This window comes from Podarcis raffonei, chromosome 10 (genome assembly GCF_027172205.1).
Source record: "Podarcis raffonei isolate rPodRaf1 chromosome 10, rPodRaf1.pri, whole genome shotgun sequence".
In the NCBI taxonomy this organism is placed as follows: domain Eukaryota; kingdom Metazoa; phylum Chordata; class Lepidosauria; order Squamata; family Lacertidae; genus Podarcis; species Podarcis raffonei.
This window is the reverse complement of record NC_070611.1, coordinates 6382817-6405077: the sequence shown is the minus strand read 5'-3', so window position 1 is coordinate 6405077 and position 22261 is coordinate 6382817. Positions and strand designations below refer to the sequence as shown.

General features: G+C 44.6%; 1 protein-coding gene across 3 annotated transcripts in view; it reads left to right on the top strand.

Annotated features, from left to right (window-relative positions):
• Window positions 1–18425: 18425 nt before the first annotated feature.
• The window catches only part of PTPN12 (protein tyrosine phosphatase non-receptor type 12), a 60156-nt gene continuing 56320 nt past the window's right edge, over window positions 18426–22261 (top strand). Inside the window, exon 1 of one of the 3 annotated variants that reach the window (XM_053404602.1) lies at window positions 18426–18676. In XM_053404602.1, the coding sequence (XP_053260577.1) occupies window positions 18578–18676 (99 nt within the window). In that variant the 5' untranslated portion in view covers window positions 18426–18577. The remainder of the gene's footprint in view (window positions 18677–22261) is intronic. The other 2 variants (XM_053404600.1, XM_053404601.1) reach the window with 2 other exon arrangements.

Here is a 22261-nt window from a genome sequence, read left to right as displayed (position 1 = left end):
CAAGGAGCAGTTGGGCTTTTACTTCGTGCATTTGTTTGTAAGTGATGTGTAGCCTGGGTTTGAGGACTGGAAAATATGATTTGAGCGATGTGTGTGGATTGTTCTCTGGTCTCTTTAAAGTTATTCAAATTAATTGAAAACTACGCTTCCGAAACTCACAAAACAGCAGTACACTTTTTTAAATATTGCAAATAACTTGAGAAAAAATATGGCACTGCATTGCAATTTTAGTGTGCTAACTTTTAACTTGGGAAAACATATCATTTGATTGAAGTATTTATTCGTTGGCCCTGTCAAAGATCACAAAATTATTTATTTTGAAAAGTATCTTCATAGACTAGGATGTACTTGTAAGAAAGTGGCTCCTAGATTCTTAAATGAGGTGGAGGTAGAAGGATAAACCCTTGGGGAGAGAGAGATTTTCTTTTCTTCTTTCAGTTCCCTTTCCATCTCTTAGGACTCTTTGTTCTTTTCACAGGCTAGCTCCCCCTGGGGTTGATCAAAGCTCTTTGAATACATACTGACTGAATTAAGGAGATACTTAAGTCTATTTTTCCAGAAGCAGTCTCATTAAGCCCAGTCAGTATGCACCAGAACTTTCTCTCCTCAACTTGGCTTGGAGACTTGGATCAGATTGAGGAGAATGCTCTTGATACGCACAAAATGGCATAACATTATTTCACAAGCTAAAAACTTGTGAATAAATACAGCAGTGTAGCTCTGTGGTAATGCACATTCAATATGTCCCAGGTTCCATACTGGGCGTGGGGTGGAAAGGTGGGAATAACTCCTGTTAGAAAACCCAGGGAGCTTTTGCTAGCCACTGTTGACAATTCTGATCTAGACCGACCAGCAATCTGACTTGGTCTAAGGTGGCGGGGCAGATTTATAGCAGTGTGAGGGGTGCACATGGCGCTAAGCTGAGGGGGTGCTGTCTCAAAGCCCAGTAAGCAAGGTGCTGGGCTTTGGGAAGGAGGCGTGAAGCTCCGACAGGGTCCCAGTACCAATGTCCACCATTGAAGGAAACTTCCTCTGTTCCTGCACCTGCAACTGTGGAACCTTGACCAGCTGGGCTACTCTACACTCTCTCTTAAAAAGGGGAAAGTACTGACAGAGGCAGGGGGAGCATAGAACTGTAGGTTTGTTTCTGTTTTTTCAAAAATTTTATTGGTTTTCCATATTTATAAACAAACACAAACAAACATTATTCTTAAATGTAATAATTCCACTTTTGTTTACATTGTTGGATGACTTCCTCGACTCCCCCAAGCTGAGTTTCAATCATTATCATTGTAACAGTTTTCCAAAATTATTTTCACATAAAATTTACTTAGGCAATTAACATCTTTCTTTCTTAGCATTTTCACTTTAGACATAGTATTCTGTAACATCACATATTTAAAACCTAGGCCAATCTGGTGCTTGCAAATATTTCTATTTAGATTATCTTAGCATATTTGGTTAAATAGTCTTTAAATTTCTTCCATTTCTCCTGGTACTCCTCCTCCTTCTGGTCACGGTCGGCTAGCTCCGAAAAGTCCATCATCTTCATCTGCCATTCTTCCACTGTTGGTACTTCTTATAGTTTCCAATTTTTGGCTAACAAAATTCTAGCTGCAGTTGTGGCATACAAAAACAGTCTGACATCTTTCTTGGGCAATTCCAAACCTATTATTCCAAGTAGAAAGGCTTCTTGTTTCTTAATAAATGTATATTTTAACATTTTTTTCAATTCATTATAAATTTTCTCCCAGAAGTCTTTCACCTTGGGACAAGTCCACCACATATGATAAAAGGTACCTTCTTTCTCTTTACATTTTCTTTACATTTCCAACATAGATTATCACTGTAGGTTTGTAGGTTTGGAAGGGACCCTAAAGGTCATCCAGCCCAAGCCCCTGCAAATTAGTTAAGAATACAGTAGTAAAGAATTAAGAGTGCTATAGGGAACAGAAGCAAAGTCTGCAGTCAATTGTGTCAGTGCATAAATACAGGCTGAAGCATGCGTGAGCATTTCTGGCCCTTAAAATAGATTCTTTGGGAAGCATGATTTGGAAGCAAAAGAAGATAATGCTGCACCCAAGGCCCAGGATGTCACTTCACGATGCCAGATCATCTGTTTAGGATAACCCCGGCATTAAAGTAACACTGTTAGTTTAGAGCTTTCATATTGTACCAGATGCTAAGGATATATTTAAAATCCTGCCGTGCCATAAGGACATGGTCAGAATTGCCGTGAGTTGTATTCGGCGGTGCTCATTTTGAACACTGTAATCAGGTCTTAAAGATAGCTTTTTGCATTCCACCCACGCTTAAACCACAGAAGAAGAGCTGAGGAAGGACGCACGTTGCAGTTTGCAAGTAGGGAGAGCAATAAAAGCTGCAAGAAATGAACTTTTAAAAGTTGGAAAGCAACAGAAAATGGAAACTACTTTCAGTAGAAGTGTTTTTAAGCTTTGTGTTTTAATATGTTCTTCTTTGTCAACTGCTTTGTGGGGAGCCTAGCTGGGGCCAGAAAATGGTATTACCACCCCACCCAGAAATTATAACACTTGGGCTGCAAAATGCTATGCAGATATACCTGGGAATAAGCCCCATTGTACAGTGGACTTATTTCTGAATAACTGTGTAGGAGTGCATTGTTAATGCATTTGATGCAGTCCATTGTAAACCACAAATGCATATATCACAATCTTTTTTGTGTGCTTTTTTAAAACTGTTTAAGGGGCCAGAAGAAAACCTGCAAACAAGGATCATCTTAAAAACACACACACCCTCCTGTTGCCTGTGAATTAGTTAACAGAGTTGAAAAGGAACTTCTTTTTTGCAAACCCAAAGAAACCTATGTGCAATGTCCCTGTTGTGAAAACCAATTATTTTAAACCTCCCAACCAACTTCAAGGCCTGGCTTTTGCATCCACCTTTGCCAAATGTGTAATTCTGCACCACTGGAAAAGCAAGCTTTCTTCACGCCATGAGGACTGAGTGCTGGAGAGGTTAGAGCAGCCAGGCTGGCAATATTTGAGCTCTGGGAGACAAGGAAACCCAACCACAGCTAGGCTCCACTTCAGGATGTGGCACGGACGGTCAGCTTCCTCCTGCTTAGTGTTGCCACTGTAGGAACTCAGCAGGCAGCAGGATGGGAGCCAAACAAGAATTAGTTGACTCTGCCTGTCATTGGCTGCAACATGGCCTACTATTGGCTTTTCTCCCTTCTGCCCATCCATGCCAATGGGCACCAGCCACCATGGGTTCCCATGCAAGGACAGCCTTTGGTCTTTCAAATTTCAGTGGTAAGTCCAAAATTCAGCACCCCCCACCTCTCTCCTTCTGTTCAATTCACTGTGTCACAGTTGCAATACCCAGCCACTGCCCTAAACCCGTCTCTGTCCTGTCTCTCAGTAAATGCTATGTTTTCATGTATTCTGAAGGGAGGGGAGGATAGGGAATAGTTTTTCTGTATAAAATGGGGGGGGGACATGTTAACAACAATTCAGTCAAAATGAAGGTAGCTATTCTATTGTACCCTTATTGGTAATAAGCCCTATTAAAATTGGTGGGACTAACCTCATAGTTTTAATGAGGGTGAAAGAGGAGAGCGCAAAATATGGTCTGAAGCTCAACATCAAAAAAACGAAGATCATGGCCACTGGGCCCATCACCTCCTGGCAAATAGAAGGGGAAGAAATGGAGGCAGTGAGAGATTTTACTTTCTTGGGCTCCATGATCACTGCAGATGGTGACAGCAGTCACGAAATTAAAAGACGCCTGCTCCTTGGGAGAAGGGCAATGACAGGCCTAGACAGCATCTTGAGAAGTAGAGACGTCACCTTGCCAATAAAGGTCCGTATAGTTAAAGCCATGGTTTTCCCAGTAGTGATGTATGGAAGTGAGAGCTGGACCATAAAGAAGGCTGGTCGCTGAAGAATTGATGCTTTTGAATTATGGTGCTGGAGGAGACTCTTGAGAGTCCCATGGACTGCAAGAAGATCAAACGTATCCATTCTTAAGGAAATCAGCCCTGAGTGCTCACTGGAAGGACAGATCCTGAAGCTGAGGCTCCAATACTTTGGCCACCTCATGAGAAGAGAAGACTCGCTGGAAAAGACCTTGATGTTGGGAAAGATGGAGGGCACAAGGAGAAGGGGACGACAGAGGATGAGATGGTTGGACAGTGTTCTCGAAGCTACAAACATGAGTCTGACCAAACTGAGTGCCTGGCGTGCTCTGGTCCATGGGGTCACGAAGAGTCGGACATGACTAAACAACAACAACAACCTCGTAGTAATGAGTTAGATCATTGGTCCATCCATCTTTTGAGTGGCTATGGCTCTCCAGGGTTTCAGACCAGAGTCTCTTCCAGCCCTACTTGGCAATTATGGGGATTGAACCTGGAACCTTTTTATGCATGCAAAATGGATGCTGTTGTATTGAGCTTTGGCCTGTCCTGATCAACATGGATATGATAAGCCTGCACATACTTTACAAAAAATGATTTGTGTACAAAAATATTGGGAGACATGGTGTTTCAAAGCAATTAAAATAGATAATGCTCAGATCACTGTGCTGAACATTTCTTACTAGCCTGTATATGTTTTTAAATGCATATATTTTAAAATAAAACCTAAACATTAGTAGAATAGTGTAATAGTCTGCATCAAGTAGCACTTGCTATTGTTTCTATACACCCATCCAAAAAGTGGGTTCTGTTTTCACATCTCAGATTACAATTCCAGTGATCCCATATAATTTGATCAAAATCAGTTGCATTTGGAGTAATAGAAATAGATCTGTGATGTTTTTATTCTGAAATAGATGAAATGCACATCAAATAGGTTCCGCCAGACACTCTTACCTTTAAAAGCTAATATGAGGCTTATTTCCTATTCAATGCTAATTCAGAAGAGAATAGGATAGATTGCCCAGTAATGGGCAAAAATGTACATCCAGCAACTTAGCAAGCAATCAAGGCTACCGTAATTTGCTATGATTGATGGCGTATACTCAGGAGATGCTTATAAAAGGCTAATGGAGACAATGAATTACTTCTCAACCTTCAAAGGGTGGTCCCTCAGAGCAACATCCGAGGTCACTAGTAGGTCAATATGTAGGACAGGCTAGTAGAGAGGTGGTTCTTTTATTTGTAAAAATATTTGAATACCACAGTTTCATTTAAAAAAATCAAAGTTGTTTCACCAAAAAAATAAATAAAAAAAATTAAAACTGATCACCAACTGACTATTACAGAAGTTTTTCTTAATTGTCTGCCTTAGGCGTGTGCAGCACAATTCATTATGGTATACACCCAGGAATTCCCGCCCCCCCAAAGGTGAACATTTCTTGAATACATATTCATACCCTATCACAAATGACATTATCATTACAGAAAGGTAGCCGTGTTGGTCTGCCATAGTCAAAACAAAAAAATTTTTTTCCTTCCAGTAGCACCTTAAAGACCCACTAAGTTAGTTCTTGGTATGAGCTTTCGTGTGCATGCACACTTCTTCAGATACACAGTGTATCTGTATCAGTGTATCTGTATCAGTGTATCTGAAGAAGTGTGCATGCACACGAAAGCTCATACCAAGAACTAACTTAGTTGGTCTTTAAGGTGCTACTGGAAGGAAAAAAATTTTTTTGTTTTGACATTATCATTATTCACCAACAAACTAAACAAGCTAAAACTTACCTTTCCAGCTCCTCCTGCCCTATACTTCATTGGCTTCTGCAGTTTGACCACACGTGTAAAACTCTGAGCCTGAGGGATTTCTAAATTCCCACCTCTACAACCCCTCCTAAGTTTTGTGTCTCGGGGTGTGAGAGTCAAGCCCTTACAGTTGTATGGGGTTTTTTTGGTCTAAAGGTCACAACTATGGGTGACTGTGACTCTGCTTCAGGAGGCATAGAAAACTGCCACCTTACATAAAAAGGTAAAGGGACCCCTGACCATTAGGTGCAGTCGTGGCCGACTCTGGGGTTGTGGCGCTCATCTCGCTTTATTGGCCGAGGGAGCCGGTGTACAGCTCCCGGGTCATGTGGCCAGCATGACTAAGCCACTTCTGGCAAACCAGAGCAGCACACGGAAATGCCGTTTACTTTCCCGCTGGAGTGGTACCTATTTATCTACTTCACTCTGATGTGCTTTCGAACTGCTAGGTTGGCAGGAGCAGGGACCGAACAATGGGAGCTCACCCTGTCGCAGGGATTCGAACCGCCGACCTTCTGATCAGCAAGTCCTAGGCTCTGTGCTTTAACCCACAGCGCCACCCAGGAAACACCAAAAAACATGCCTGCTCTCTCGGCCCCTTCGGTCCAAATGCATACAACCACACCACAGACAATATGCTTGTTGTGTATATTGCTGTTCGGTCCAAAGTCAGATTACAAAAATTGTCAGGCTGAGGAATTCTTCCTGCAATGTGGGTTCAGTTGTGATGTCAGTGTTGTGGGGAGAAAGTTATGAAAAGGTGGGAGAAAATGGGAAAGAAAGTGAGATTTGCAGGACTAGCAAATAGGCAGGGTGCAGAAAATGTTCCCCATCAATCTGTATGTTCACATTAGAGTTCACCCAGCACCCAGTGCACTGCCTCTGCTAATTTGATCCTGTAGTTTCCTCATCATCATCAACCTTTTTATTCGACCATCAGTCAGAAAAAAAGTACATTTGTCAATACACAGTTAAAACATCCAGGAAGATTTTAGAACTTAGCCAACACTAAAATGGGCTAAACAGATAGCCCCATATCAATACAGTCAATTATAGTCTTGCGACGCTTAAAAGCTAAAAAAAGAAATTTGGCCACCAAGGAAGGTATAGCTCTACCTGTAGTTTCCTAACAAACACTGCTGGTGTATTTTTGCTCAAATCAACTTCAGCCTGATTACAAAACTGAATGCAAAGTAAGTGGCAATGTGAACATACCCCAACAGCTGTTGCGCGGGCGCAGATGACAGCTTAATAAATAGGAGTTGCAGAGAGGATGCAGGATCGGGGAAACCAAAAAGGTCATCTTTGTCAGGTGAAGACATCCCTGCCCCCGCTCTGATGTGAAGAACTCCATGCAAATTTGGCTTGAAATTCAGGAGGAGGAAATGACCTTGCTGTGTTGCAAGCCAGTAAGGTGAACATACCCCAAACCAGGAAGGAGCATAGAAAAGGAGATATTCTGCTGAATGTTAAGGAACTCTTAAAACACCAGTGACTAGGGTTATGAAATAGGTACTGCATTTCCAAATAGCAGAAGTCAAGAAATAACATAGACATATAATTTGTGTCCCAGAAACTGAGTAGAGTGTGTTGTAAACAAAAATTGCCCTTTTCCCTTATGGGGTATCCAAGAGCCCATATAGAGTCCTTACATAGGTTCCCTATTGGTAGGAGAGAATAACAGAGGCCAACCAGAGAATACTGAGAAGCAAAGCAGCTAGTAAGCTTGATCTTTATTGATCTGTTGCAACAGGGTGCTCCCCTCACCCGCAGGAGAGAGGAGGGACCCAGAAAAATGACGTGCAAGGCCTTATAAAGACTTTTGAAATTGCCACCCTGTAGATCAAGACCACCCCCAGAAACATCATACATACATCACAGAAGGGGTGTAAGCTAAGACCACCCCTCAGATACTGAAATATACTCAGAGTTGCAAAGTGATTTCATGCTCTTTATTCAGCTCATAGTGGTGAGGAGGAATGAATGAAAGTCCCCTCAAAGTATCTGCTTTATATACATTATTTACACAATGGGCTGCACATGATTGGCTAATTCCGGAATTCTACTGTAAGCCAATCAGGTTGTGGATTCACTTCTATCTGGAGCATGATTGGGTAGTTCCTGCCAACCAATCATACTGCTGCATTGTTCTAGGACCAATCAGACTGCTGCATTCTGAATCCTATTGTTCTAGGACCAATCAGACTGCTGCCTTTTGGATCCTATTGTTCTAGGACCAATCAGACTGCTGCAGTTTGGATCCTATTCAACTCAGTACATAACAGATACATCACACCTACATCACAGAAAAGGCGGTCTAAAACAGAAATTTGAATATTGTTTTTCTCCTGTTGTTGTTTATCTCCTGTCTGGCAGGTTACTTGATTGGATTGCCTGGGGAGCCTGGCCATTCTTTTGTAATGATAAATACTTAGTTCCTGGGCCAGGTCACAGGCTCACACCCTATTCATATCTTAAATGTGTCCTTAAGACAGGATTTGTGAGGAAAGAGAAAATGGGGAGGTTTCCACTTTGACCTTGCAGAGAAAACATTTGGTCAGTTTAGGAATCAAAATGGTTCCAGGTTGGCCTTCCTGTGCTGATCTCTGTATGTGCTTGGTTGGTACACTTATGAACATTACCATATATAATAATAATAATAATAATAATAATAATAATAATTTTTATTTATACCCCGCCCTCCCCAGCCAAGGCCGGGCTCAGAGCGGCTTACAAGCAATAATAAAAACAAGATGAATGATTACAACTTAAAAACAAAAATAAAATACAACATTAAAATAATGGAACATTAAAATATTAAAATGTAGCCTCATTGCAGGAGGAGAAGGAAAAGAAAAAAGAAAGAGAGGGAGGGAGGGAATCAAATTGGCTCCAAGCCAAAGGCCAGGCGGAACAACTCTGTCTTACAGGCCTTGCGGAAAGAAATCAGATCCTGCAGGGCCCTGGGAGAGGCAGAGCGTTCCACCAGGCCGGAGCCAGAGTTGAAAAGGCCCTGGCTCTGGTTGAAGCCAATCTAATTTCCTAAGACCATATATATCTAAGACCATAAAACTCCTATCAGAAGTGTTTGTGTTTTCCCTTTCCCTCTGCTGTCCCCTGCACCCCCTAAGATTTGGGGCAGGTTTGGGTCATCTGGGGCAGCCTGGAGACTGCAGTAGAAAGCCCGCTCCTTCCCTGGTGTGTTCAGAAATACCTTCCAATCACACAAGCCATTATAACCAGGACAGTGAATACTTGTCTATTAGGGTTTAATGACTGCTTAATGAGATTATTCCCCCGCCTCCTTAAAATCTGTTTAAAGTATTGCAAATATTTAAAGAGGAGATATTTTACTGGAACAAAATTATCACCTTACAGTATATTTTGGTTCTGTCTAGGTGAATTTTATTTAAACGTCTCCTCCAGTCCCCTAGTTTTGGTTCAGATTTAATATTTGAACATGAACATATAGGAAAATAATTCTGGTTGTATAATTTTCTAAATGTGAACTTCATTCTTTCCAGTTAAGGAAAGCTTTTTGTGTCGTGTGCTGTGATTTCAAGTGTAGCAGAAGGCATAACTCATCTTAGGTCATGTGATTTGAATTTTTTTAGGCACCCTGAACAGTATGTTGCATAGCTCCCAGTCCCCTTGAGAGACATAACTTGTACCAATGCGCTGCAGGCTGTCTCTGCCTCCTTTTGCATGAACAATTTCCTTTTCATCTGGGTCATCTCCAGAACAGTCTACTGAAACAGTTAAATTGCATGACTACGCCACTGTGCCTGTCGACTTGTGCTATGCTTAGGGATGAGATGAAATACTATCTGTATTCGCTGCCATGGATGACGAACCACGTTTATAGATGCTAATAATTGGTCCATTGATCTATATGCAAAAACCTCTCTGGAGAATATCAAGTATCCAGATGGCATTGACTGATGGAGTTCCCATTTTGGTCCTTGAACTGCATGACAGATATGCAGAAAGAGAGAGCCCTATTGATTGTTTGTCTGGCAGTGCAGCATGCGAATTTATTTCAGTGAAACACATGGAAATATGATATCTTCATTAAATATAATTCCAGATGTCATAGTTTGTGACCAATGAGAGATCACATTGTTTATTTTGTGGAGGATAGGGGGCTGAAACCTAGGCTCATGTTGCCATATGAGGTGCTTAAAAGGGTTGCCTTATTTTTACTAGGACGACATATTTCCTGTTCCACATGATCTGAAAGTTTACTCATAAGTAACACATAATGGCCATTGTGGCACTGCTGCCCATACCATGGAGGAGATATGTGTATAAGCAGAAAATTGCCAAGAAAGTCCAAAACCATCATATTTGACTTCAAAAGAGGAAATTCATAAAAAGGAAGGGATTGGCAAAAAGTAATTTGAAATAAAAAGTCAAGAGGGAGTACTTGGAGGTTTGCTCAGAAAGACAACAATCAAAGATCAGGTAGAATAGGTAATGCATATCAAGGTACCACCATGCCAAGAAAATGCTTATTGGAGGCAAGAGGCTTTATTCAGAAAATGGAAGTATGAATTCAAGTTACAAGAAAGGGGATTCCCACTAAACGCCAGGAATAACTTTCTGACAGTAAGAGCTGTTCAGCTGTGGAACGGACTCCCTTGGGAGATGGTGGACTCTCCTTCCTTTGAGGTTTTCAAGTAGAGGTTGGATGACCATCTGTCATGGATGCTTTAGCTGAGACTCCTGCATTGCAGGAGGTTGGACTAGATGACCCTTGAGGTCTTTTCCAACTCTACGATTCTATGATTCCATGCTTTGCATGCAAAACACCCCAGATTAAATCCCAGATATCTGCAGTAGTGCTGGGAAGGACTCCAGTATGAAACACCGGAGAGCTACTGCCAGTCAGTGTCAAAAATACTGAACTAGATGGACCACTATTCTGACTTGTTGAAAGGCATCTGCCTATGTCCCAGTGTAGGTAAACAAGGTAAATGACCCCAGGGCGGTTAAGTCCAGTCAAAGGCGACTATGGGGTGCAGCACTCATCTTGCTTTCAGGCGGAGGGAGACGGCATTTGTCCACAGACAGCTTTCCGGGTCATGTGGCCAGCAAGACTAAACTGATTCTGGTGCAATGGAACACCATGACGGAAGCCAGAGCGCATGGAAACGCCGTTTACCTTCCTGCCACAGCCGTACCTATTTATCTACTCGTACTGGTGTGCTTTCATACTGCTGGGTTGGCAGAAGCTAGAATAAAGCAACTGGAGCTCACCCGGTTGCATGGATTCGAACCACCCACCTTCCGATCAGCAAGCCCAAGAGGCTCAGTGGTTTCAACCATAGGGCCACCTGTGTCCCAATGTACCACTTGCTGGGGAGTACAAGTGGGGAGAGTGCTGTTGATCTCATGTCCTATTTGTTGGCTTCCACCAGGCATCCGGTTGGCCATTGTGTAAATGGGACAGGTCTTCTTCTGTTCTTCAGACATTCAAAGCTACAGCTGACACTTGTGCTTCTAGTGATAAGAAGCACTTTTAAAATGATCCTGGGGAGTGCAACCTTCTTCAGAACAGGTTGAACATCAGTCACCTGGAAAGACTAACTACTCACTAACAGTACCTCCATTTTCTCTGTCATAACCCCTTGTCTGGAGACTGTGTACTGTGTGATGGAGGGAGGACTTGGAGGGGGACCAAGTTCTGGCTCCAGGGGAAAGAACTTCCAGGACCTGTCAGGATCTTCCAAGCTAGAGGACACAGCTCTGCTGCCCTCCTCTGATTCAGTGGAGAAATCTCCCACAGTTCCAACTTCTCCTCAGACCCTTAGGACCCAAAGACTGTAAAATAAGGTGAAGGCCCTTTAGGAGCCAGCCATATCCTCTGGAGAGACAGGGGTTGTTGTTTTTTAACAGAGAACCCATGTAAGATTTTAGTTGGATCCAGGGACTTGCAGACCTATAGCTACCTCAGCAGGACCTTAGGAGCTCTCCAAGGTCCTGTGGGTGCTCAGGGTATCATGAATGCCTGCCTTGGCCTCTTGATGGCGCACTGCTTTGTTTCCCCTGTAAGCTTGAGTGCTCACTGAACAGGACATGGACTGGATGAGGGCCAATAAACTGAAGCTCAAACCAGCCAATTATTGCATCCATTAATTGAGGAAAAAGACAAATCAGAGTTGTGTGTCATCCTTGGCATACTGATGACACTGTACTCCAGAACTCCGAACGACCTTACTTGGCAGTTTCATATAGATGTTGAATACAGGGATTGTGTACAAATTCTCCAGAACAAACCTTCTGCAAATGCCCATCCAGGTCTGAGTGCCACCTGCAGCCAATTCAAACAGCCTCTCTAAAAGAATACCATGGTCAACGTTATGGAAGGCCTCTGAGAGATCCAAATACTGTATTTTGCCGTCTATAAGACACCCCCATGTATAAGACTATTTTTGGGGACTCAGAATTAAGAAAATGGGGGGAGATGTATCAGTGTATAAGACGCCCCCTAATTTTTGACATTATTTTTTAGGGGTAAAACCTAGTCTTATACATGGAAAAATATGGTAACTTATTTTTTCGCCTAGTGAAAACACACTCATGAGGAACTGCATACCTAGTCAAATTGCATTTCCAAACACTGGTTGACTTGTGCTTTTTAGATACAGACTAGCATTGCGAGGGCTTGATGGAAGAGGTGGTGAGAAGGAGAAAAGATGTCTAATTCTTCTCCTACTGCTGCTTCCTCCAATTACAGACCTGCACTGAAGGAAACATGACCTTTGTATTCTACCATTGCATTACTAGCAACTGTAATGCAGACTAGCAGAATGACAATTATCTAATAGAAAACAAAGTACCGTATTTTTCGCACGATTGGACGCACCGGACCATAGGGCACACCTAGTTTTTTTGGGGGGAAATAAAGGAAAATTTTTTTCCCTTTATTTCCCCCCCAAAAGCAGGTCAGGGAAACCGAACCAGGTTGAGGAACAGCGGGATAGTGGCGCTGCGCCTCCCTGCTGTCCCCCGAGCTTGTGGGGCTGGCTGATGTCTGCCTGGCGCGCGGGGCGCTCTGCTTCAGGGCGCCCCGCCCGCCGGGCGGCAGGCTGCTATCCGCAGCTTGGGGAGCCTTGCGGGGAACTCCTGCAGGGCTCCCCACGCTGCGGATGTCTGCCCGGCGCGAGGGGCGCTCTGATTCAGGGCGCCCCGCCCGCCGGGCGGCAGGCTGCTATCCGCAGCTTGGGGAGCCTTGCGGGGAACTCCTGCAGGGCTCCCCACCCTGCGGATGTGTTCCCGAAGTGCCGGGCGCTCTGCTTTCAGGGCGCCCGACGCTCCGGGAAGCAGGCTGCTATCCGCAGCCTAGACACGGCTAGCGGAGCGCTAATCCCGAAGCTTGGGGCTGCGGAGCTCAGCGCGCCCCAAGCTTCTGGGTGCCGGCAAGGTCTAGACGGCTAGCGGAGACCTTGCCGGCACCCAGAAGCTTGGGGCGTGCTGAGCTCCGCACGCCCCAAGCTTCGGGATTAATGCAGCGCTCCGCTAGCCGTGGGAGAGCTGGGTCTCCCACGGCTAGCGGATAGCTTCCTGAAGCCTGGAGAGCGAGAGGGGTCGGTGCGCACCGACCCCTCTCACTTTCCAGGCTTCAGCGAAAGCCTGCATTCGCTCCATAGGACGCACACACATTTTCCCTTGCTTTTTAGGAGGGAAAAAGTGTGTCCTATGGTGCGAAAAATACGGTAAAAATACATTTTTTTCAAACACTGTGAATAAATTTAACTTAAGAATGTAATAAGAGCTCTACTAGATCAGCCAACCAGATGCCGACCAGATGCTTATTGGAAGTCCACAACAAAGGAATTAGTTTTTAAACCTTCTTGATGGTTGCAATCCTATGCTCTCTTCCTTGGGAACGAGGCTGCAATCTTGAAGTTAAGCTGCAATCCTTTCTTTACCAACTTGAAAGCAAGCAACCTTTAACTCTGTCGGGCTTTCTTCTGAGCAGCTATGTGTAGGATAGCACTAAGAGCCCCCTTCAGCTAAGTGGGGTTTATCTCTGTGGAAATATGCTGAGGGTTGTGCTGCAAATCTCACTGAACTTGCTTCTGAGTGAGCACATGCTGCATGGTCTCCCAAGGACAGTTGAAGGGGGAAATCATTAAACATCTTAAAATGGATCTCACCATCTACAGAGGCACTAGATAATGAGTTCTTAATTACATCCTTTGGTTGCTCATAGTACAGTGTACTAAAACAGTGGAGATGGCTATGATCAGAACCTGAGCCAGTACCCTCAAAAGCCTGCATAGTGCTTAATTGGTATCTTCATGGTTGGGTTCTCCTGATTCACCAAGAGTGTGGACAGGTTCCTAGTTCACCTCCACTAAGCTAGTTTGTCCCCACAGCCAGAGGAGAAGAGGACAGAGGGTGAAGAAAGAGCTGTGAGTGGAGCGGGGGGGGGAACTTCCCCAGGAAGTCCAAAATATGGGGAAACTCAACAAACCTGTTGCACCTGAATCTGGGTGTGGAGAATGCAGCTGAATGTGACACAGCTGTGGGCAGCCTGAGGAAGTACCAGGACTTCTGCTGGTTTCTTATGATCCAAGCTTGCAGACTGTTCTCTGTTTGGTTGGCTCCAGAAGCTCTTTGCTGAACTCACGGCTCACAGCATTTTGATGGCCTCTTTGTCAATATTCTGCTTAAGCCTGTGACTTCACTCTTTTTAGGGAAGACGATACTTCCAGGCTTTTCTTAGGCTCCTGCCTCTCTTCTGCCTTGACACTTCCACCTGCTCCAGACCTTCAGCTTTCTCCTTCAGCTTCTTTATCTTCTAGTCAGAAATCTTCTGCTTCAGCAGCAGCAGACCTAACTTATTTGTATGTCATAGATCTAGACTGTGTGTGAAGGACACAGAAAAAAACAAGTAGCCTCCATTTATCCTAGAATAAAAAATCATGTGTATGCAGCCTCAGGTTATGTCCACAGCATACAATTGAATCACTATAGTACCACTTTAACAGTCATGGCTTGTAAAAGGTGCTGAGAGTTGTTAAGAAGGTAAAGGTAAAGGACCCCTGACAGTTAAATCCAGTCATGAACAACTCTGGGGTTGCGGTACTCATCTCGTTTTACTGGCCAAGGGAGCGGGCGTACAGCTTCTGGGTCATGTGGCCAGCATGACTAAGCTGCTTCTGGCGAAACCAGATCAGCGCACAGAAACACCGTTTACCTTCCCACTGGAGCGGTACCTATTTATCCACTTGCACTCTGACGTGCTTTCGAACTGCTAGGTTGGCAGGAGCTGGGATTGAGCAACGGGAGCTCACCCTGTCACGGGGATTCGAACTGCCGACCTTCCAATCGGCAAGCCCTAGGCTCAGTGGTTTAGACCACAGCGCCACCTGCGCCACCCATGAGAGTTGTTAGGAGACTGCTATTTCCTCCTCCTCCTCCATCTCACACCAATCTTTGGATGGACAGCTCTTCATGTTCACTCCAGCATTCCCATTGTATGAGATTCGTTGTGGGTGTTAGGCCTCACCATTCCACACTGGCCTGATTATGGGTTAGAAAGGACTTTTTTTCTTTTTCTTGTGTAGTAGATTTTTCTATGGGACTACATTTATTTAGACCCAGCTGAAACAGATATCCCACTATACTTCAGTCGTTGGAGCCTCATTGGAATAAACAGGGTACACAAAGTCAAATGTGTATACTAGGTGAGGTTGGCATTTGCGTAAGAGAGGTTATATATTGCTCTTCATCACCCCACAGAGCTACAATTTCCACAGTGGTTTAACAGTCAACCCCTCTTCCCAGGGTTCTATGGGAAGGTGCGGCCATAGTATTTGGCTTTAGTATTTCAAACCTCACCCTTCACGTAACTCTCCGCCAGCCACACAGCAAAATTTTATACAACATTGTGCATAAAACCAACAACCCTGTTTCAGTAAACACATTTTAAAAGGCAATTTATCCCTTTTAAGTTGTAAGTTGTAGTCCATCGAGGTTGAACCAGATGGTCCCTTCCAGCTCTAGAGCCTATGATTCTAAAATGCCTCATTGCTGGAGGCTGTACCTTTTTTCTTGCTCTAAGCGACTTTGTTTAATCATACAGTCATTCCTTTTGAATTGCTTTTTATGCCTTATATTTGTGAACAATAAGACTTTATTGCTCTATCTTTTTTTGCTATGCAGGATCCATCTCTTTCAACTTCTTAGCCAAGGGATTTATTTTGAAATGAAATTTCTGGATAGGGAAGCTGTTCAGTTTGTATCCTGGTTCCATTTCCTATTTACATCAAACTGTTCTGCATCACCCCCATCATGTCACCCGGCTTCTTCGGTAGTCAGGGTGTACTTCCTTCCATTCCCCAAATAGTCACTGTGACACAGCTGAGCTATTGTATCTTCAGAGAAAGAAATCTAGTTACTCATGTCGCCTATGATGAACTGTTGGTGATAGCTGAAACGGTTAGGGGCTTACATTTATTTATTGTCCAACTAAATACTGACTCATGAATTATTTTACTTATTTTATTATTTTCGGTCTGCCTTTCAGGGCAAAGCCACACAAGTAGCTTTCCTAAAGCATAAAACTACAGTATATTCACAAACACATTTACCATAAAACAACATGAAATAGTATAATCAAGTAACAGGTCAACAGCATCCCATTATAAAATAGCCAAAACATAAATATAAATTAGCAAAAAACCTTTAAGAGAAAGCAAATCGAAATAAATGGGTTTAAAGAATGTTTTACATGTGCTTTAATGGAAGCATATTCCCTGAGGTTGGGAAGGAGCTCCACTTGTGTGGGTTCTCCACTGTTCAGTAAAAACTTTTTTTAAAATGCCTGCTCCAAAGGTCTTATCTTACTACACTAGGGATTATATAGCTATATCTGAAATTTCATGCATATCAGTTAATATCTTGTCCCTGCTCCACTGAATTGAAATTTCAGCCTGCGTGACAGAGGAAAATGGCCAAGTAAACAGCTATTTTCGTGGAGGAAGGTCAAGATATTTACTGATATGCATGAAATTTCATATATGTATGTATGTATATGAACCACCCTACTGTTCGGGCCCCACCTCTTGTATCTGTAAAACTTAAATTTGACCTCACCAGGAGCCCTCAGGTCTCAGAGAAAGAGAGGTCTACAAAGCAGACCTTTAGAGCACCACCTTACTAGAGTTGTGTACTGTACATTTTTGCTTGATAATACTGTACATTATGTCTGCAACTCTATATGCATTCAGTTGGATTTACTTCCCAGTCAACATGGACAGGATCAAGCTGTTGTGGGGCAGCATATACACTATCCCCAATTTTGAACATTATTTCTGTACCCAGGTTTTCAGCCTTCTGGAAAATAATAATAATAATAATAATAATAATAATAATAATTTATTATTTGTACCCCGCTCATCTGGCTGGGTTTCCCCAGCCACTCTGGGCGGCTTCCAACAAAGATGAAAAATACACTAAAATGTCACATATTAAAAACTTCCCTTCAGATGTCTTCTGAAAACAGGCTCATCTTGTTATTAGTGAATATTTGGTAAAGATTCAGTGTATAGCTTATCTGTATCCTATAATAACGTGCAACCACATATTCATGCTATTCTGAATGGCCTCTGCTTTCACTACCCGCAGAGCCAGGGCAAAATATACTTTGCTTTCAGCTCAGAAACTGCAGGGTGCAGCGCAGGCGGGTAGAAAGCTGCAACATATACCTACAGTATTGCAACTATGACTGCAGAGTTGTTTGAAGCTGCCGGTTTATGAAGGCGGGAATTAAATAGCGTTATCAAAAGCAGCTCGAGAGACCTCGTATGGCAGCGCACCATTTATAGTGTGGAAGCTTAATGAGGGAAAACGAAGGAATAAAACCCACGCCCTGCGCCTTCTCCGATTGCATGGCCAAATCTATCATTGTGCTTTCATTCGACCCATTAGCTGCACGCCGGATGGCAGGCCTGGGAACTTTGTTTTTCCAAAGAGCGAGACGTCTGAACTGGGCTTGCAGGCTGTGAGCGGAGGGGTCACACTCAGGGAGCGGCCACAGCAGAGTAAGTCCTATTAAAGGCCAGACTTACTTATTATGTACACGCAAACGTGTTGAGGGGGCTCTAAATAAGCTTGCTAAACGTGCCATATATTGGCAGGTACTTTCTCCGCGGCCAAACCAGAGACGCCTGCAGCCTCCCGGGCGCGAAGACGGAGCCCTGCCTTCCCGCGGTCTCTTTCAGCTAAACCACAGGCGACCTTTCCCCCCTCCCCTCCCCCCCGCAAACGCATTGGTACATCCCAGAGTCCTATTTATCAAGCGCAAGGAAGACCTTACCCGCTAGGGAATTCTAGGGGTGGGGGTGGGGAAAAGGAAGTTTCTCCCGAGGTAGGAGGAGGAGGAGGCAGGGATTGACGGGCAGCGAGGCCAATCGCCAGCGGGGCTTCTGAGAGCGGAAGCCAATGGCGGGGCCCGAGAGCTCGGGCGCGGCGGATCAACACGTGGGAGGGAGCGGAGGGAGGGAGCGGGCGCCGCTGCGCCTGCGCCGCAGAGGGGCGGAGGGCGAGTGGCGTCGCCGCCGTCCGGCGTTCGGTGTTGGCGGCCGCGGCGGCTGCGCTCGCGAGGGAGGGGCCGTGAGGGAGGAGAATGGATCGGGCGGGCGGGCAGCCGGGCGGCGCTGGGCTGAGCTGAGCCGCCGCGGGGAAGTTGTTGTGCTCGGGGTCGGGGTGGGGAGGCGGCTGGGGAAGGAGGGCCAGGGCGGCGGCGGCGGCGGCAGCAGCAGCAGCAGCGAGAAAGCCGGTTGGCGGGGCGTCTCCTCAGGCTGGGTCTCTCCCGCTTTGCGGAGGGAAGGGGGCCGGCGGAGGAGGAGGAGGAGGATGGAGCAAGAGGAGATCCTGAGGAAATTCATCCAGCGAGTCCAGGCCATGAAGGACACCGACCACAATGGGGAGGATAACTTCGCCACCGACTTCATGGTACGCCGGGTTTTGGGGGTGGGGGGGCGTTGTGCGTTTTGAATTCCGTCTCTGGTGGGGCGCCTTTTTCCCTCCTTTTTTGGTGGGGCGAGGAGAGGGCGGGGCGCCTCGTCAGGCGATGCCGTTGACCTCCCCCTCCCCCCCTATGTAGGTGCATCCTGGCCTGTCCCCCCCCCATCATATCGCGCCCCGGGGTCCGTGTGGGCAGGAAGCGGGGAGAAGGGGGGAGCTGGAAGGAGCCTGCAGGGCTGCATCCTTCCCCCGCTTCCCTCCCCAGAAAGCCTCTGGCGTGAATGGGCTCCCTCTGCTTTGCTGTAGGGCTGCTGCTGGTGCTGCATGTGGCGGGGAGGCTTCCGCGATGCCCGTGGCATGTGAGGGGCTGCTGCCATTGTGCTTGCGATCCCACCCTTCCTCTCTCTCCCCCATACACCCTGCCCGCCGCTTCCACAAATAGAAATGTAAGAAGCCAGCGGGGAGATTCTTTATCTCCTTTCTCCTTCTCCCCAGTTCTGCGAAGCAATCCTGCTCCAGGTATAGTGCTCTCTCTGCATATACAACACAGTAGCATCTTGGGGTTGCAGCGGGCATTTATCGAAATTTCAGTTCCCGGTTCCTATTTTTGTATCATACTGCAAAACCTCTGTGCTTTCCTTGGAGCCAGTCCTCTTGCCAACACCATCTCTTCCCTCCCCTTCAAAATCTCCAGCAGCATCCTCATTCTTTTATCCTTGCAGCCATTTATTGGTAGGCTTATCTCTGTGTGCATAGATAACGGCCTATGACCATATTTATCCAAATGGATCGTTACAGCTCCTTCATTTTTACTTCACTCTGCCGGCTGGCGGATGACGGCTAGCTGTAATTCTGAAAACAATGTAGCTTCTTATAAAGGTTGTCGCAAATGTTTAATATCGAACAGCAAGCCTTTGGCAAGGAAGGGCTTTTTGGTTAACCCAACTGGAAATATTATCGGGCGCCTTCATTTCATTTTTGTTCTATTCGCTTCGGGGTAGAAGCATTCTGGTTAAGCTCTGGTTGAGCTGATGGCTTCAGAGCACAAAAATTCTGATGCAAGTGACAAATAAGAGGTTTCCTGAAATATAGGGAGGTGTCTACAGGATATTGCGAAAGACCAAGGGGCTGTTGAAAGTTGTTTCAGGTCTGAGGCATGGAAGAGGAAGTGGGCTTTAGGAAGCAGTTTCCTCATCCCGGGTGGGGAGGCCTGGGAAAGAGGAATGGCTCTTCTGGCTGAAAGGGTTCTATTGTTCTTGAGGTAAATAGAAAAGGATTTGAAAGGAGGGGAAAGCTTGCATGTTTTACTTGACTTGAAGTAGTTACCCTGATGCACATTCCGTAAGGCTTTAAACTTCACTGGTTTGGAGCATCTACTGCTTAAAGCTGAGTGTAGAGGTGTGTTTAATTACAGTTCTTACATTTTTTTGTATAGAAGATGAAATGCACAAATATTACTATTTCCTGTGAAATACCAAATAAATGGGATTGACTATGACTGATCTCTTAACCAGTTGCAATGTTCTTATAAAGAACTTGACAAATCCCTTATTGGAATAAGGAAACATTTGTCTAGCTCTTAACTTAGTGTTCATTAGTTAAGTGCATGAAATTGAACAAGAGGACTTGGCTTGTTAGTACTGTCTCTTTCCTGAATTTATACAGCAGGAAGGAATGAAAGTGCTAATGTGGGTGGACTTGGTCCCGGGTGTGATGCCAGATGGTTGCTTTAGTACTGTAAATGCACTGTTGTAAAACAAACTTACCAAAACTGGCCAATGCTTTTACTGAAACGGACTCTTCCTTTTAAGTAATCTGTCCCTGTAGTAAAATAACGCTTAATAATCTGTCTCCTAATCACATCAAAGATGTTTCTGTATTGAAATGTGGAGGTGTAGGGAAAATGATTTATATACTACAGTTCAACCAATTGGTTCCCAGCATGGTTCTGAACAAAATGGCTTTTAAAGATGTATTGGCTGTATATAGGCTTGCATTTTCAGAGCTAGTGTAAGTTTCCTTTGACGAAATTTAATATCTTCAATTCACATTCTCCTATGCCTGTGTGCTGTTTTGAACACTCTTGTCCAAACAATCCACACATAGTCACTTTAATTAAAGGGTTTACAAAATCCTGCTTTCTTCTGACTTTGTATGCTACTCTTTCCTTAAGGCTTTTCTTTCACCTTCCCTACTTCTTTTAGGGCAGAGGTGCCTAACCTGTAGCCTGTCAGATGTTATTGGACTCCAACTCCCAGCAGCCTCAGCTGGCATAGCCAGTGGTCAGGGAATGTGGAAACTGCTGAAATGGGAAAGTATTTGTCAGAAACCTGAAATACAGCTGGGAGGAAGCCTGTCTAATCTCACTAGGGAGGAGTTCCAGAGGACTGGGTCTGCAATGTGTACTACAAGCGTCTGAACATTGGGAGACCACTAACAGATTATAAGGGATCAGGTGTTCTTGGCAAGGTAATGGTCACAGAAGGGTCATCCCACAGCAGAGAGGTCGAAACAGGGTGGTGACCTCAACCAGTCACAGGACAAGAAGGACCCTCCCTTGTAGATCTTAAAACATGGGGGCACTGGTATAGGGAGAGATGTTCCTAAAGTATTTGTCCCAGTGTTAGAAGCTCAGATATATAAACTAATTTGTGCCAAATGACACCTTAAACCAAGGTTTTAGTTGCCACGATGGAATGTCTAGGAGCCTTTTTTTTTACAGTGAAATTTATTATTATTACTATTATTATTCATTTAATTTCTATACCACTTTATATTTTAAAGAAAAATTGTAAAAGTGGTTTACAACATGATGATGATAACAATAATAATACTAATAACATTTTTTATACCCTGCCCATCTGGCTGGGCTGCCCCTGCCACTCTGGGTGGCTTCCAACTCATATAAAATCACGAAATCATTAAAACATCAAATAAAACAATCCAGAATAAAAAAGATTCAAACTTAAAGGAAAATATTTCAGATCCTTCTTTAAGTGACATTTTGCTTTCCCCATATTTATTTACCTACTTAATTTATATAACCCCATAGCAGTAATGTATGAAGCCAGTTTGCTGCAGTGGTTAGAGTGTTGGACTAGGACGGGGTCAGCAACCTTTTTCAGCCGTGGGCTGGTCCGCCGTCCCTCAGACCATGTGGTGGGCCAGACTATATATATATTTGGGGGGGGGGAATGAACGAATTCCTATGCCCCACAAATAACCCAGAGATGCATTTTAAAAAGAGCACACATTCTACTCATGTAAAAACATGCTGATTCCTGGACTGTCCGCGGGCCAGATTGAGAAGACGATTGGTCTGCATCCGGCCCAAGGGCCTTAGGTTGCCTGCCCCTGGATTGGACCTGGGAGATCAGGGTTCAAAACCACACTCAGTCATGAAGCTCACTGGGTGGCCTTGGGCCAGTAACAGCCTCTTAATGTATCTCCAGGGTAGGGATTAATTGAGAAGCAGTGCTAGAAACTCCCCAGGCACCAGGTGCATTTTGCAACTGGCACGGTTCCAATTGTGACCATGTGGAGATCTCTGGATGCCATGTTGGCAACTGACAT